Raw genomic sequence first — 17737 nt, 5'->3', positions numbered from 1 at the left:
TTTTTTGGGTACACGGTGGGATGGTCTTCTAGGGCCTATGCTTTAGTCCCCAGATTAGATCAGACTTTAGCCCCAACTCACTGAAATACGTTTGTGCAGCAGCCACTGTCGCTCCCGTCGTATCTTCCCGCAGATCAGGGACCTTGAACAAGAAAAGGACCATCTCAACCAGACAGTGTGGACGCTGCGGGAGAGGTCGCAGGTCAGCAGCGAGGCCCGCGCGAAGGACATCGAGCAGGAGAGCAAAGCCCTGCAGGGGACGGTGACAGAGGCCAGCGGCCGGCTGAGCAGGCTGGAGCTGGAGCAGGCGCAGGAGAAGGCGGGGCAGGCGGAGGAGCTGCAGCGGGAGCTGCAGCGGCTGGAGGAGGAGAAGGGGAGGCTGGCGCAGAGGGTGAGCTCCCTGCAGGCGGCGGGCGAGCGGGCGGACGCCATGGAGCGCGAGAGCCGCGGGCTGGCGCTGGAGAACCGGCAGCTGCGCAAGTCCCTGGACGCCCTGCAGAACACGCAGGTGCAGCTGGCCAGCCTGGAGCTGGACAACAGGCAGCTGGACAAGGAGAACCTGGAGCTGCGCAGGACGGTGGAGGCCATGCGCTTCACGGGCGCCAAGGTGGCGGAGCTGGAGCGGGAGAAGCAGGAGCTGAGGACGAGCGTGGAGCTGCTCAAGGCGCTGGGCAAGAAGTCGGAGCGCCTGGAGCTCAGCTACCAGAGCCTGAGCGCCGAGAACCTGCGGCTGCAGCAGAGCCTGGACAGCGGCGGCCAGAAGGCGCAGGCCCTGGAGCGGGAGCTGGGGCAGCTGGAGGCCGAGAACCAGGCCCTGCAGCGCGACCTGGAGGCCCTCCGGCTCGCCAACAGGCAGCTGGAGCGGGCCGGCCAGGACCGGAAGGCGCTGGAGCAGGAGGTGGCCCAGCTGGAGAAAGACAAGAAGCTGCTGGAGAAGGAGGCCCGGCGTCTGTGGCAGCAGGTGGAGCTCAAGGACGCCGTCCTGGACGACAGCTCCGCCAAGCTGTCCGCTGCCGAGAGGGAGAGCCGCGCGCTAGACAAGGAGCTGGCCCGCTGCCGGGAAGCGGCCGGCAAGCTGAAGGAGCTGGAGAAGGACAACAGGGACCTCACCAAGCAGGTCACCATGCACACGAGGACGCTGACCACCCTGAGGGAGGTGAGACAGGGGCGGGCGGCCCCTTCGGTGGGGGTTGGGCAGGGTCACCGTGCTGCCCGGCAGGTGCTTCTGCAATAGAGGTGAGACAGGGAGAGGCCCCGGCATTTGTCCCCTGCTTCTAAACAGAATGATGCCCAAAAGCATAAAGAAGAAGTAGAAATCACCTGTTACGATCTTACGGCCCAGAGACTACCAGGGCTAACAGTCCAGCATATTTTATTTCTTCTTTATTCCTTGTCCGTTTGTGTATACACACACTTGATACCCTACCTTCTCTATCCTAGTCCTGTTCTGTTTCTATTACTATACTTTTTCTCATTACATTAAATAGGTTTCAAGCCATGATTTCTAATGGCAGTGAGGTACTGATTTTATGGACTTACTGTGATTTCTTTCTGGACATTTAGATTGTTTCTGATTTTTCCCACGATTTTAAATAACACTGGGACTTCCCTGGTGGCGCAGTGGTTAAGAATCCGCCTGCCGATGCCGGGGACACAGGTTCGAGCCTTGGTCCGGGAAGATCCCACATGCCGCGGAGCAGCTAAGCCCGTGTGCCACAACTACTGAGCCCGCATGCCACAACTACTGAGCCCACGTGCCTAGAGCCCCTGCTCCACAGCAAGAGAAGCCATCGCAATGAGAAGCACGCACACCGCAAAGAAGAGCAGCCCCTGCTCACTGCGACTAGAGAAAGCCCGCGTGCAGCAATGAAGACCCAACACAGTCAAAAATTAATTAATTAATTTTAGAAAAACACTGGACATCCTTGCACACACGCACCTTCACAAATGTATTTATTTTCTTAGGATATATGACTAGAAGTGCAATTACAGGATGAAAGGGTACGACTGTTTTACAGTTTCTTGGTAAATATGTGTCTTACTTTTCCCTGGTAGTTTTTGCGTGGCTCACCTGGGCTTTCCTGCAGCGCCATAGGGTGAGTCACTGCTCTAGTAAACGACTCCAGCGTCTGAGTGGCCCATCACAGAAGCCGAGTGTCCACACATGTGGAAGTTCCATGTGACTGTTCACAGACACCTGGTGCCCTCCATAATGTGGCCTGGCTGTCCCACAGTGGAGCCCTCTTCTGGCTCCTCTACCTGCAGCAGGAAGATGAAGAAGAGAAGGACCACACTTCATGGGGCAGAATCTGGTCTCATAGCCGCACCTGACAGCCAGGGAGGTTGGGAAATGTGTTCCAGCTGTGTGCCGAGGAAGAAAAAGAAATAGACTTGGTGACCACGGAGAAGTCTCCACATTAAAAAAAGATCACTGACTGTCAGTGCAGGCAGATCAGTACACTGTTGGGGAGAGATGCAAGACACCAACCTGACTCATAGCCCCTGCCTCTGTAAGCATAAGTTAGGTTATGCTGCAGTAAAGAATGACCCCAGAATCGCAGGGCTTGTCACATCCAAGGCTGGTTTCTCTTTCACGAAAGTCCAGGTGACTCTCTGGAGAGCCTGTCCTCTTTGCTGGGGCTCAGCATCCCAGGCGGCTTTGATCTCACGGCTCCACCATCTCAACGTGGGGTTCGGGCAGTTCCCGAGGCAGGGGAGAGGCAGCTGGAAGATCACACACTGGCCCTTCCACGCTGCAGCCAGGGAGCGACCCCGGAATGTTTGGCGAGCACCACCCTCCGTCACACTGCCATTCCAGGCCTTGGGGTGTGTGTGGTAGGGGGTCCTCATGTGTGCACATAGCTGTGACACTGGGCAAAAAACGGTATAACTACCTGAAGAGTTACAGAGGTGTGGACTAGAGTAAGTGAACCCCTAAATGAGGTCAACATCCACTTTTGAAGAGTAAATCAAAACCAGTGTTTAAAATCTTTCTCCTCTTTATACTTTGTTCTGAGTTCTCTGCAATGAGCTAACTAGTTATTGATCTATTACTCCGTGGAAAAGGCAATCACGTTCACAGAATGCAAACCCGCTCCTCAGAGGCCACCATAAGTGGTATTTCAGACGCTTGTCTGGATGTGTTTGGAGCACGTTCGATCCTTCCTGGACACGCTGCCACGTGGTCTGGTATCTTGAACTCCGGGGGCTGGGAAGGTGTGCTCATCCATTCCCTTTGGAGGCATCCCTGAGGTTCACCGTCGCCACAGAACCGCCTGCTTGGCCCTCGAGACACCCAAACTGGCCACGGCTCGAGAAGGTGGTCGCTCAGCCCTGAGACTGGCCCGCGCCAGGCCCTCCTGCCGTTTCCGCTGGGCTCTTTTCCCACGCTCGTCCTCACTGTCCCCACAGGACCTGGTGCAGGAGAAGCTGAAGAGCCAGCAGCTGAGCAGTGAGCTGGACGAACTGAGCCAGGAACTGGAGAAGCTTGGCCTCCACAAGGAGCTGCTGCTGCGGGATGACAGCAGCAACGGTGACACGTGAGGGCCCCTCCCTGGGTGGCTGCAGGCTTTCTCCGCTCACGCCTGCGTCCCAGCGCCCCCGCACCCTGCAGCCTCCGCGCCCCAGCCCCACCCGCAGAGCTCAGTTTACTTTTCACACTCGAGGGCCTGTTGACACGTGGCACTTTCTATCCAGGGCCTCCTTCCTGGACATTCCGAGGCAGGAGTGGAAGGAGATTCTTTTGTCCAATGAAAAGGCTTCTGAACTTTTTTCTAGTTGGGCTTTTTTCGAGCAGTTTTAACTTCACAACAAGAGTGAGGAGAAGGTGCAGAGATTTCCCGTATACCCCCTGCCCCTGATGCGTACCCTCCCCCACCAGAATGGTGCATGCATTACGCTCGGTGAACCTACACCAACACCTCATCATCACCCAGAGTCCACGGTTGACATCGGAGTCATTCTCAGTGTTGCATGTTCTGTGGATTTTGACAAACGTATGATAACCTGTATCCACCCCTATAGCGTCATACAGAGTATTTTCACTGCCCTAAAAATCATCTGTGTTCCACCTGTTCATTCCCCTCTCCCTCCACCAGCCCTTTAATTTTTTAAAATTTTAACTCTTGCTGCCTTTGCCAGCAGTGCTTTCCTAAATCATCTCGCTTTTCAAGGAAATCCAACACCTTGGACTTCTGTTGGACTTGTAACCAACGTGATGTCCTTTAGGTGTGGTGAAAAGGCCACACAGATTTACCGCTTACCTAGCACTGTGGTCTTGGATGGATTCCTTAACCTTTCTGAGACTCTGTTTCCCCATCTGTAAAATGGCCATAACAATACATGAAACGACGCCTGGAAAACTATAGCAGTGATGTTTCATTGACGGTGTCCCAGACATATCTATGCCAACAGCCTGGGGAACAGCTCTAGGTGATGGTTTTTGACTCCTGCAGTTCTTCTGGGACACATCTTGCAGCGTGATGTGGAAACCAGCTTAGTGGGGGAGGGGTGTGTTGGCGGCTGGGAGCTTGTGGGTAGAAGAGTCAGATGAATACTACTGTTTATTTGTATTTTTCAGGAAATACAAGATTTTGGAGAGCATAACTGAATCAGCATTCAAAACAGCACTAGCCAGGAAAGAAGAAAAGATTGTGTTCTTAGAAGCACAGATGGAAGAGAAGGCCAGCCTGACTCACCACCTACAGAACGAGCTCCAGGTGGTAAGAGCAGCCCCCATAGGGTCAGGCCGTGGGTCCTGGCTGTGAGGTCCCTGCCTCACCTTTCCCAGCCCCTCACCTGGGTAGCAGAGGGGCGGCCTGGATGCCCGTGTTCCGGAGCAAGTGTCGACGGAGTGGACCCCTGAGGCTCGGGAGGGAGAAGTCTGGCTGCGCTCACGTGGCTATAAAGTTGGGACTGGGTCCTGGCTGCTGCCCGGCAGTCACCTCTGCAGGGAGGGGGCAACATGCAGGACGGAGGTCCTCCCCGCAAGAGCAAAGGCAGGACTCTGGCGGGTCCAGTGCCGGGCGAGGGGGTCGGGCACGCTGAGGGGGATGGGTTTGGTGCGGGGCCCCGAGCCCGGCCTCTTCCTGCCCCAAGTCTGCTTTCCCGTTCTCGCACCCGCAGTTGAAGAAGGAGTGTGAGATCCTCAGGAAGAGCCAGGAAGAGGGGAAGCAGGTGCAGAACTCTTTCAAACACCCTGTGGGGCCGTTGGTCGAGGGTCACCCGGGGAAGGAGCGCTGGGGGCCCAGCCCCAAGGAGGCCACGATGGAGCTGCTCCGCGTGAAGGACCGGGCCATCGAGCTGGAGCGCAATGTGAGTGGGGAGAGTCCGTCCTGCCGACAGTCCCGCAGACGGAGCAGGAACTCCCATTACCGGGAAGAACCCGGGGTGTCAGAAGCTGTTGAGATTTATCCAGGTCTTGTTGGCCTCTTCTTGAGTTCCCTGGCAAGTCCCGTTTGCTCCTTGCCACTTGAGGTCCCTTCAACCTTTCTGACTGAAGGGGCAGGTCCCCCTTTCCCCTGGGGACTTGCTCTATGCTTCCTGCCCTGGGTCTGGGGCATCTATCTCCACCAGCACTGTTTCCGCAGTGATCTGTGTTTCGGTGCTCTTCTGGGGGTCGACAGACCACGGTCCGCCCCCTGTTTTCATAAATAAGGTTTTATTGGCCCACAGACACACCCTTTGCTTACATATCATGTGGGGCTGCCTTTCCACGGCGACGGCAGGGGTCACTGGTTGAGGTAGAGACCCTATGGCCGGCAAACCCCAAAATAATATTTGCTGTCTGGCCCTTTGCAGAGCGAGTCTGTCCACGCACGTCTAAACCCCTGATCTTGTTTGACGTCTCCCAACAGCCTTATGAAGTAAATAGTGACTATTTTCCTTTGACAGATGAGAAAGGTGAGACGGAGTTTAAGAGACTTGACCCTAAGCCCCATGCTGGTCAGGGAGAGCGCAAGACCACACCCCACGCGTCCGGGCCCAGTCGGTGGCGTATCTTGCTTGGCCTTTATCGGTCTCATGGAGCATGAACCGCCTTCTTCTACCCGCTGTCACCCGAGTGGGGTGAGGCTTTAGGGCAGGCTCTGGCTCCCTGTTCTGTGCGAGAAGCTCACAGACATGCATTCTCGGGGTGGTCAACAGAAAACAGAGAAGAGCACAAAAGACAGAAAGGATGAAGCAGCTTTAGCCCCAGCTCGCCTTTGCCTCACACTCACATGCTCAGGTTCTTTGCAGCGTCTCCATCACGTGTATTCACTTCTCTTGTGAAAGCACGTACAAAAAAATTTTTTTCTAATGCTGTTGTCTTTCCAAGAGGGAAAATGCTACTTCTCTCATCCGGTGGATTTTGGCTTTGGCCCCCAAAGGGTTCCTAACGACTCTGTACCTGCTAACCAGCCATCCCTGCGGCTGCTCAGCAGGTATGGAGCCGGTGTCTGATTGGCCTCATGCTTCCCCCTTCCCCAGAACGCGGCTCTGCAGGCTGAGAAGCAGCTGCTCAAGGAACAGCTGCAGCACCTGGAGACCCAGAACACGGCCTTCAGCAGTCAGATCCTGACGCTGCAGAAGCAGAGCGCCTTCCTGCAGGAACACAACACCACGCTCCAGACGCAGACGGCGAAGCTGCAGGTGAGGGCATGGCTGGGCAGCTCTTGTGTCTCCTAGAGACTGGCCCCAGCACTCTGACGACTCCTAATCAGTAAGACAAAACATGGGAGAGTTCGGTGTTTTGTTTTATTTTTGATAGACTCATTGTAAACCGAGGTTCCTGGCCTCAGGATCTTTGAAGTTGGTTTTCAGTGACTGAACACGGCTGCCCAGGCAAAAACAAGTTTATTTCCCTGCTTTTCCCTTGCAGTCTTGTCTGTTTCCCAAAATCTGTTTCTTGAGATGCTGTTAGGAATGATTTGGAAAAGAGGTTCTGGGATCAAATAAGTTTGGTTCGACAGAGTTAAGCACATTTCTTCACTGTAGGACCTGGCAGAGCCTTTTTGAAGCAAATGTGAATTTTTGATCTCTACGAGTGAAGTAAGGTATGAAGTAGCTCCCGGGCTGGTGAGAGCATCTAGCCAAAAGAGTGTTCTGGACCACACGTTTTAGGATGTTGGCTTTTATTTACCATTAATAGATTGTGGGAAAGTAAATGATCGTTTATTGCAGTTTCTGAGAAAGGTGTTTGAAAATATGTAACGTGTGGGTCAGAGACAATAAATAGGAGACTGTCAAAGAGGTTGGGATTCGTTCTATTAAAACGAGCAAATAGGATGTTGGTTTGTAGTTTTGTTTTTGTTGGGGTTTTTGGTTACGGTTGTCATATCTTTGTCTGGTCTTGATATGAAGGTAATCCTGACCTCGGAATTAGATAGGAAGTGCTCCCTTCTCCTAAATTTCTAATAATTTTGGACGTTGGATGGATGTTCTGTAAGTGTCAGTTAGGTTAAAGTAGGTTGTTCAGGTATTTTGTGTCCTCAGTGATGCTCTCTCTTTTAAAAATAGGCTTTTAAAAGTATTCAAAGAGGGTATTATTCAGAGAGAGGACCTCATTTGCCCCAAAAGGTCACGTCTGTGGAGAGGGGCTCAGGAGTGAAGCGCCACGCGACAGTCTGTTGATGCCGTCTGGCCCCCTCCAGCAGTTCCTTAAGTCCTGGTAGAACTGTCCTTGGTCCCAGCTGCGTCTTGCCTGCGCCGATGGTCCCTGTTATCTCGGTGTCAGCCTCCAGCCCCCTCTCCCTCGGCAGGTGGAGAATTCCACTCTGGGCTCCCAGAGCGCCTCACTCACCACGCAGTACGCGCTGCTCCAGAACCAGCAGACAGCCAAGGAGAGCGAGCTCGAGAACCTGCAGAAGCAGCAGGAAGAGCTGACGGCCACCTACCAGGCCCTGCTGCAGGACCACGAGCACCTGGGCGCACTCCACGAGCGGCAGTCCGCGGAGTACGAGGCCCTCATCCGCCAGCACAGCTGCCTGAAAACACTGCATCGCAACCTGGAGCTGGAGCACAGGGAGCTGGGGGAGAGGTATGTGCCGGCGGGGCGGGCTCCCCTGGGTTCCTGTCCCCGCCTCTGCTCTGTGCCCCTCGGGTCTCCTCTTGGCCTGCAGCTTCACACTGTCTGGGGCACCGGAACTTTCCAAAAGGGAGGTAAATCAAAGTCACCCTTAGCAATTTGGAGTTAGTGCGGCTGGAGACCGAGTGTCGGTGGATCTCCAGGTGGAGAAGGGGCGTCGTGGCCAGTCTTGGCTCAGGGAAACCTGTTGTTGGTGTGGGGTCCCTGCTACCCTAAGGATTTTCTTCTCTCCTCCCTTTTCTCTCCAAACTAAGAATAAGGAGGAAGTTCACCACAGCTGCCAATTTACAGTGACACATCTTGCCCTGGCTTCTCAGTTCTTTTCGTGCCCGTCAAGGTCTGGGCTGCGTTTTTTTTTGCGGTACGCGGGCTTCTCACTGTTGTGGCCTCTCCCGTTGCGGAGCACAGGCTCCGGACGCACGGGCTCAGCGGCCATGGCTCACGGGCCCAGCCGCTCCACGGCATGTGGGATCTTCCCGGACCGGGGCACGAACCCGTGTCCCCTGCATCGGCAGGCGGACTCTCAACCACTGTGCCACCGGGGAAGCCCTGGGCTGCGTTTTTTTTTAACCTTTAATTTTTTTTTTTAATTAATTTATTTATTTTTGGCTGCCTTGGGTCTTTGTTGCTATGCGCGGGCTTTCTCTAGTTGCGGCAAGCGGGGACTACTCTTCATTGCGGCGTGCGGGCTTCTCATTGCGGTGGCTTCTCTTGTTGCGGAGCACGGGCTCTAGGTGCGCAGGCTCAGTAGTTGTGGCTCACGGGCTTAGCTGCTCCACGGCATGTGGGATCTTCCCAGACCAGAGCTCGAACCCGTGTCCCCTCCATCGGCAGGCGGATTCTTAACCACTGCACCACCAGGGAAGCCCTAATTTTAAGTATATAGAAAGTAAACAGAATGGTAGAGTGAAACCCCTGTATACCCACGACTGGCTTCTGCATTTATCACTATTTTGCCACCCTCGTTTCATCTTTACTTCCTGTTCTCCAGCCCCACACTCTTCTTTTTTTGTAGGTAAAATTTACATACCTTGAAATACACGAGTCTTAGCTTTGCGCTCTTGACAAATCGGGGTCCTGGGTCTTGTGTGCATTCAGTCAACCAGCATCACCTGAGCTCTTGCCCTGGCAGATCCTTGATTGTTCCAGGCCGCTGGGCAGGGGCTGCAGGACCCAGAATCTGGGAGCAGGTGTGGTGTGCACATGGCTCTAATACAGGAGAGAGAGGCTCTCAAACACTTGGCACGGGTGGCTGGGTGGGTGAGGAAGAGAAATTGTCCTTGTCCTGTGCTTGTGAGGCGGCCCTGCTGCCAGCGTTCTCCTTGACTCGGCCTCAAGATGCTAAGTAAAGCTGAAGTGCAGGGCGTTTCATCACAGACCCAGGGGGCTTGTTGGGCCAGCAGAGCCTCATGAGGGCATCTGAGGATGCTGTGGGCACGGGGTGATGGCGTTCATTTATCCTCTCACGCGGTGCTTCCTTTCTGCCTCTGTCTGGAGTCCTCCACCCCTTTGATCCACGCGGATCGCCGTCCTTCAGGGGCTGCTAGCCCAAATGAGCATCTTCTGCTTCCTCCTGCACCCATCCTGGATCCATGTGACACTTAGTAAGCACCTGCTGTGTACGGGGTGCTGTGTCCAGCTGTGGTAGGAGAGGCATCCAGTTGACTAATGATGTGGAGTGAGGAGTGTTCGCTCAACTCTAAAGCTAGCACGGCGCCCAGCACTCACCAGGCACTCAGGTGTCCTATTATGTGTTATAATAACATCTTACGATATTCTTCATGTCTACTCAGCAGGAGAAGGTTTTTGCAGGTGGAATTTGGACTGGCTCTGAAGGAAGAGTTCATTGTTGCTTTCCCTGTAATTCTTTGCTCAGTACGGCACAGAACCACTGTGTTACCCAGTACTTTGTTGGACAGAGGCTGGAGGCCCCTTGCGTCTGTCTGTGGCAGGGCTACACGTTCAGGAGTCTGGGTACCTGGAATACAGGGATGATGGCTCTACATTCATTTCGTTTGACACTTAAATCAGACACTCATTCGTTTTCTCAACAGATACTTACTGAGCACTGTGCCTCGTACTGGGACTCGGTGGTGAGCCAGACTCGCCCGGGTTCTGTTCTGCAGTGGCGTAGTTTACTAACGGTCAGAGAGATGCTTGATCAGTGAGCTTTTCCAAGACGTTACAGCAGGGAAGCGGGAAGCGGGGACCTTGATGGTCAGCCGGAGGCCCTAATTTGTCAGACCTTGGAGGACTTTTCCCAGAATCGTTAATCTGGATGCGAAAGGTCACCCCTGAGAGCCAGGCAGAGCCCCACGCCCAGAACCACGTCGGGGATCCTCTGCTCTGAAGCTAAAGGCCACACAGATGTCTGTAAACAGCTGCTTGGGCAGGCTCCTGAGCTTGATTCCCACACGAGCACAAGTCTGGGTTCCCGTCAGACGGTGCGAGTACAGCTGCGCGGGGACAGGCGGGGTCAGGGAAGAGGTCTGGAGACGAAGGCTGGAAGCCCCCTGGACTTGGGGGCTCTTGAGTCATCGTGAGCTTGGAAGGTTCCAGCAGGTGGGAGGAACAGTCTGGGCTTATCGGGGACTCTGTCCTTGTGCTCTGCTGCCCTCCAGAGATAGCTGTGCAGTACCCCACACAGAGAGAGGAGAAAATACAAAGAGGAAAATGAAAGGGCGGGAAGGAGGGGTGTGTGTGTGTGTGTGTGTGTGCGCGCGCACGCGCGCACGCACGTGTCCCCTGGCAGCTGCCTGGGCCCCCCAGGCAAGCCTCTGCCCCCCACTCGAGGTCTGGCAAGAGCAGGAGGGGCTCCCGAGGGAGAGGAGGGCTCACCCTGTCCCCAGTGAGCAGGGATTTGCTGTGAAATTAGCTGTCATGTGCAGTGGAATTCAGCTGTTTATTCCGTGGTTTCTTCTAGATCAGTTTGTGTTGAGTGAACGCCCTGTTAAGTCATTTGCACTCCCTGAGAGGAGCGTGTCGGGTTCAGAGGACGTTGTCTTGGCGTTCCCCGGGGGCCAAGGGAGGAAGGCTACTGCGACAGGGAATCGAGGGGGCCGCGGGGGCATGTCGGGTGGGAGGACGAGGCCTCTGGCCCTGGGGCTGGAGGGGACCCCAAGCCTTCCCGCCCAAGTGCTGCTCGCACCCCCGGTGCCTCTCCCAGCCACCTCCCTCCGATTCCCTACCATGCAGCCTTGCCCCCTGCCTGCTCCCCTCAGCTCTGCAGAGAGAAGCCACCAGACGAGCCCCGCTTTCTCTGTGGAGGCTTTGCGGTCTCCCAGGGTGTGCGTCGCCTGTGGGCAAAGAAGGCCCAGGACGGGCTACCAGCGGTGTGTCCCCTCCCACAGGCACAGCGACATGCTGAAGCGCAGGGCGGAGCTGGATGAGCTGGAGAAGGTTTTGAATGCTGAGAGGGAGGCTCTGCAGCAGGAGCAGAGGACGAGCGCCGCGGTCGCGAGCGAGAACCAGAGGCTGCAGGAGGAGCTGGACAGGTAAACGCCGGGGCCCAGGGGGCCCACCTTCCTGCGGGCAGCAGCAGCTCACTCACTCTGCCCCCGCTGAGCGGAGGTCAGCCTGCCAATACAGCCCCTGTCATGCTAACAGCTGGATGGTAGCGAGGTCAAAGGGATGGTGCTGGGATGGAAGGGCCAGTGTGGTACCCAGGGACAGCGCGTCGCCCAAGCTGGTGGCCCTCACCTCCTGCCCTGAGATGCCGATTGGTTGCGTCAGCCATGGGTACATTCGTCATCTAATGGGTTCCCTGTTTGTGAATTCACCTCCTTGCTGACATTGATCTCTAAGCCCCAAATCAGCGCTCGTGGAGCTATCATGGACATTTGGGTGGCGAGACATTTGGGGTCGCCTGATGCACACATTTCCAGCAGTGGAGGAGCAAGGCATTCGACCCCTGCAGCTCATTCTGCAAATAAGCATCTTTTTTTTTTTTTTGCGGTACACGGGCCTCTCACTGTTGTGGCCCCTCCCGTTGCGGAGCACAGGCTCCGGACATGCAGGCTCAGCAGCCATGGCTCACGGGCCCAGCCGCTCCACGGCATGTGGGATCTTCCCGGACCGGGGCACGAACCCGCATCCCCTGCATCGGCAGGCGGACTCTCAACCACTGCGCCACCAGGGAAGCCCACGAGCGTCCTTTTTGTGGCCTGTTTAGTGCCGTGGTTTTTGTGCTTTTGGGTGAGGATTTCGCTGTTTAAAATGGCCCACGAGCAGAATGCTGTCTCGTGTTCCTAAATGCAAGGCTGTGATGTACATTACGGAGAATATGTGTGAGTGAGGTAGATAAGCTTCCTTCAGGCATGAGTTACAGTGCTGTTGGCTGTGAGTACATCACATAAGGTGTCTTTAAACAGAAACCATGTAAAACGAGGTATGTCTTGATCAGCTGACAAAATTGTGTGACCAGACTCACAGGAACCTACCTGTGTGTTTCCCCCAAGAGCTAATTTAGTGTCTCAGGGACCTTATAGAATGTTACTACCAAGAGTAACAAGAATCTACAGAATTACTGTCCTTTTTCTTTTAAACAGACGAAGAAACAGGCCGAGATTAAATGCCTCGTTCAGAGTGGATGCTTGTAGTCAATGGCAGAGTCAGGATTTGAAGCAGGTCTTGTCTCTGGCATGGCCATGGGTACTGCTTCCTCCCCACCTCCTTGCATTCATGTGTACCAGGGGCTACAGACTCCGGTGCCAGGCAGGTCAGGCATGTGGGTGAAGAGTGCCAGTGGTAGACTGGACATGAGTGACACGGAGAATATACACTAACAGTTGTCAGCTGGGAGGAAGGCCTGGGGCCACCAGATTATCCCTTGGTTTATGCTTTTTCTCTTAAGAGAAGCTGGACATTGGAATGTTGATGTGAAACTTTCATAATTTTAAATGTTGACCCACTAATTCATTTAAAAAACACTGTAGCCAAACAAGACACATCTGTGTCTAAATTGAGGCCATGAGCCCCTGGTACTTTGAGCTTTCTGTTACAAATCTTCCCCCGAGAAAGCCCAGTTGGATAATAGTTATTATGATGGTGATAATCTTAGTGGATTTACATCATACCCCAGCATCTCATATTTTATCTCGGGAGTTGAAATGAGAAAGGGGCTTGGAATTGAGAAGAAGAGCTGGGCATAGACAAAGAGTTTTAGAGCAAAAATGTCTGGTTCAGTATTCAGAAAGAAAGCTTTTAACAACAGAATGTTTTTTTCTAAGTAGGCAGATATGCCAAAGCTCTAAATACATAAGAGGTCATAACAGTGATGCTCTGTTGACATGGGTATCCGAGCCTGCTTGTTCCACCCCCCAGTGCAAGGTGGGGACACCAGGGGTACCTTCATAGAACCCCAAAGAATCCAGTTTGAAAGCCTCTGATTTTGTTCAACTCCCTCATTGTGAGGCCCAGGGAGGTTGTGGTTCGGTCTAAGGTTGCACAGCTGTGACAGGGCCCGGGAGCACCCTTCAGGCCTCAGCCCTGTGGCTCTCCACCCCGCCAGGGTCAGCTTCCTGCACCACCAGCTGAAGGGGGAACACGAGGAGCTGCACAGCCACACCAAGGAGCTGAAAACCTCGCTGAACAGCTCACAGCTGGAGCTGAGCCGCTGGCAGGCCCGGTTCGACGAGCTGAAGGAACAGCACCAGAGCATGGACATCTCTCTGACCAAGCTGGACACCCACTGCGAGGTGGGGCCTGGGGCTGGGCGGGGTCTCGGGACACCGGGACGAGTCCCCCAGGGGTGACAGCCTTGGGCTCAGAGGGGTTGCGATGGGTCCTTCTTGGCGTCTGTGCTCGAAGACTGTGTGAAGGTGGTACAGAGGCCGGGAGGAGACCAGAGGCGTTTGAAAGGGGGACAGGCACCACGACTGGTAGGGATGCATTAGAAAACACCTTTACATCTGACCTTTGCTTTCTGCAAAGGGTCAGAGCAGGCGCACGGAAACAGCTGAGTACTGTTTTATTTCTGCCCTCTTGGCTGTGTCCACACGGTTTTTCCATTTCCTTGCATGTAGCAGCTGCACCGTTCTAGAGAAAGGTCACAGATTTTCTTCCGTGCTTGGGTTTGGCTGACTGGCTCCTCGGGATGGAACTTGCACACAAATCCCCTGGTTGCAAAAGGGGCAGAGCTCTGCCTTCTGGTGCACTAGGTTGGAAAGTACCTTCTTAGGCAGCAGACCCTGGGACAAGTAAGACAGGCAGAGTGGATGGCACAGGGCAGAGCAGCTGGGTCCCGTCCCAGCTCCAGGACAGCCAGGACCCCGGACACAGCTCCTCTTGCCCTTTGTTTGTTGAGAAACACTCTGGGGAGCCTTTTCCTTTGAGCTCACGGGGCGCCACAGATGAGGAAGCAGAGGCCAGGGTTCTGGGATGCCCAAAGGCCCCTCTGGGCTGGGGCTGGGGCCTGTGGAGGAGGTGGGGGCCAGGACACAGGCAGAGACACTGGCTGAGGGAGCCCCGTCACCATAGGCTGTGCCTCACAGGGCGCTGCTTTAGGATTTCCGAGGGGACCTCAGGCCAGGGCCTGCAGTAGGAGATTGCCACCCAGTCTGTCTGAAGCCAAAGCTTGTTGTTTTCCTGCTACACCACCCATGATAAATGTATCCTAGACAAGAGTTGACCATCCTCAGCCCAAAACTAAAATCCAGCCCCCAAACCTGTTTCCATACGGCCATGAACTGAGAATGACCTTTACATTTTATAATGGTTGAGAAAGTGAAAAAAAAATGTTTTGTGGCAAGTGCAAATGGTATAACACTTAAATGTCAGTGTCCATAAGTCAAGTTGTATTGGAACGCGGTCACACCTGTGCATTTACATATTGTCTCTGGCTGCTTTCCTGCTGTAACAGTACAGTTGAGTGGCTGTGACAGAGACCACCGTCTGGCCTGGAAAGCCTAAAATATTTCCTACCTGGCTCTTTACAGGAGAAGTGTGCCGACCCTCGTCTAGGACGGAGCTGGTCGCTAGAAATAATAATGTAGCCACCAGATGTAATTTAAATTTTTCTAGTAGCCACAGTAAAGAAGTGAAAGGAAACAGGTGGGATTCATTCTAAGTAATATATTTTGTTCAGCCAGTATATCTAAAATGTCATTTCCACATGTAACCACAAAAAGCTCATTAGCGAGCTCTTTCACATCTTTTTTTTTTTTAGTTAAGTCTTTAGGATCTGCTGTATCCGCCCTTGTGGCTCTCCTCATCGTGGGCTAGCTGCGCTTTAAGTGGTCAGCGGCCACGCGTTGCCCGCGGCTGTCGGATTGGACAGCGTAGCTGCCAAGGGAAGAGGCTGTTTGGGTCCTTTCGAGTTGTCACGAGTGCAGATAGCACTGAGATGGACATCTTGGTGCACGTGGCCTTTGCCTTCTTTTGGAAGCTAGATTCCCAGCAGCAGACTCACGGGGTCACACAGTATTTAAGACGTTGTTGGTCTGTGTTTTAGCTGCTCTCCCGCCTCAAGGGGAACTTGGAGGAAGAAAACCATCACCTCTTGAGCCAGATCCAGCTGTTGAGCCAGCAGAACCAAATGCTTCTAGAACAGAACTTGGAGAACAAGGAACAGTACCACGAGGAGCAGAAGCAGTACATGTAAGGGGCCCGGGTGGGGGACGCCTGTCGACACGGGGGTCCTGGCTTCTCTGGCCAAGACCTGCCCCGCTCTGGGCAGGAACAGCCCCGGAGCCTGTTCTTAACAGCCTGTCCTTCTCTCTGTTTCCCTGGAGTGTTTCTGGGTTTCTGCAAGTGGTGGTGGTTGGCTTTCATTTGCTTTTTAAAGGCACTGCCCACCGCCAGAAGCTTCTTAGTCTGCTTTTGGAATTAAGTGCACTTCTAAAAATACAGCTGTGCCAGCAAGAGAAGTATCTCAGGGAAAGAATTCACATCGGAGACTGAGCACAGGTGCCATACCCAATCTCCTATCGCCTGTGGCTGTGTTCCCTGATCATCTGGTGCGGTGGGTCACCCGTGTGCCGCGGTGTTTGTTTATGTGGGCTTTGCTGTGGCCCCTGCGGTGGTAACCAGGGACCTAGTGGGGGTGATGGGATGTGGGCATACCAGACAGAGGTTGAGGAGCTTCACGGAGAAGTGGAAAGAAGAGCTGGGGTTCTGCTGCTGACACAGGATGGGCCGAAGGCAGGGCAGATGGGGGACATGAAGGTGGAGCACGGCAGGGCTCTGGGTGCAGGGAATGTGCGGGAGCCTCAGCGGAGGAGGCTGCCGCGCCTGGCTAATGAGTCGGGATTCATTGGGAAGTGTTTAAAGGGTGCTGGTCTCGCAGGGCCTAGGAAGCTGCCAGAGATGAGGTCAAGAGGAAGAGCCTGGCACTGAGAACCTTGTGGTTTGCGAGTGAAACGATCCAGGACGCATCCGTGGATCCAGGGGGTTTCCACCGCTCTGCCGTGGTGGTTGAACTGTCCTTGCTCGCGGGTGGGAATGGCTGGCCAGCGTAGGGAAGGCAAGAGGAGACAGGCTGCAGAGGGACGTGGTCAGAGGTGGCTCGCCATCTACCAGGAGATGGTTTACCTTGCAAACCGCACTGTAATTTTGGGATAGAAATGACCGTTGCTTGAAGTTGGCCCTCTGTAATCCAGCTGATAATAATTTCCAGCGGACACTGGGCGGTTGCTAACTAGAAGAGTAGGCGCCCGGACCCCAGGGGGATGATGGGATGACAGTTGTGCAATAGAGAGCGTCTGCAGAGGGCCAGGAGTTGGCAGGCTTCCCGGAGGCTGCTCTGAGCGGAGCACTGTGCTGGGGGCCGAGAGGGGCACGGGACCTGCTCTCTGAGTTTGTGCGCATCTCTGGGGCGAACCCAGCCGCGAAAGCACTCCGAGCTTAAGGCGGGGCAGCACGGCCGTGAGGACACAATAACAGATCACAGACATCGAGTCAAGGAGGCTGGGAGCCGCGAGGGGTTGGGGCTTGGGGGTCGGGGCCCAGTGGCTCGCAAAGCTACCACTTTTCATGATGTACCCCCTTCGTGGGGAGCTCCTGGGAAAGTCCCCAGTTTGGGTGGAAGCTTGGCAGCTTCTTGACAGAAAGAAGCCTGAGCAGAAAGTTGCCTCTGGCCCAGAGGCCTCATTTTCCAGTGAGGAAGCCGAGGGTCCGAGCTGTAAAGACAGCACGGGTGGTGAGAGGCCGGAAGGGACAGGAGTTGGTGGCCCTGTGGGCAGTGTTGTATGGAGTCCACCTGCCTTACTCCCTGAGATAAAACAAAAGCACACCCTTCGTATCAGGAAGGCCAGAACTTCCCTCCCAGGAAGCAGAGGTGCCCTCTGGCAGCCCAGGGTTCAAGAGGTATCTCTTTGGTCTCTTGTGTGTTTTTGAAAATACAAACTGGTTTCCAGCATTTACAAGTCAGGAGATTTTGCTTCACAGTCTGAGTTTCTGGCTGCTCTGAAAAATGGGAAGGTCTACGTGCCACCCCAGGCAGCGATCTGCTGCGGTGGCCCAGTTGTGCCTCAGTCCCCACCACACCCTCTGGTTTTTCCAGGCCCGCTCTGTTCCTTATCTTCTCTCTGGACCCTAAAATCTTCTGAGTTTGTTCCCATGGAAGTTTTATCAGAAACCCAGCATTGGAATGGGTCCAGGTCAGAGGTCTGAATTTGCTGAAATGACTTTTTCAACCTTGATGCCCACCCAACTCCCTAAGGGCAGACCTCTCCC

General features: G+C 54.5%; 1 protein-coding gene across 2 annotated transcripts in view; it reads left to right on the top strand.

The window, feature by feature from the left end:
* Positions 1 to 17737, top strand: part of CCDC88C (coiled-coil domain containing 88C) — a 126977-nt gene that overhangs the window by 88687 nt on the left and 20553 nt on the right. For both annotated transcript variants that reach the window (XM_029238828.1, XM_029238829.1), the window contains exons 15-23: positions 134 to 1156; positions 3412 to 3539; positions 4580 to 4721; positions 5125 to 5313; positions 6469 to 6630; positions 7740 to 8017; positions 11416 to 11559; positions 13575 to 13761; positions 15516 to 15661. In XM_029238828.1, the coding sequence (XP_029094661.1) occupies positions 134 to 1156; positions 3412 to 3539; positions 4580 to 4721; positions 5125 to 5313; positions 6469 to 6630; positions 7740 to 8017; positions 11416 to 11559; positions 13575 to 13761; positions 15516 to 15661 (2399 nt within the window). The remainder of the gene's footprint in view (positions 1 to 133; positions 1157 to 3411; positions 3540 to 4579; positions 4722 to 5124; positions 5314 to 6468; positions 6631 to 7739; positions 8018 to 11415; positions 11560 to 13574; positions 13762 to 15515; positions 15662 to 17737) is intronic.

Source organism: Monodon monoceros, unplaced genomic scaffold (genome assembly GCF_005190385.1).
Source record: "Monodon monoceros isolate NGI ecotype Baffin Bay Population unplaced genomic scaffold, NGI_Narwhal_1 Super_Scaffold_21, whole genome shotgun sequence".
In the NCBI taxonomy this organism is placed as follows: domain Eukaryota; kingdom Metazoa; phylum Chordata; class Mammalia; order Artiodactyla; family Monodontidae; genus Monodon; species Monodon monoceros.
This window is presented reverse-complemented; position numbering and strand designations above follow the sequence as displayed.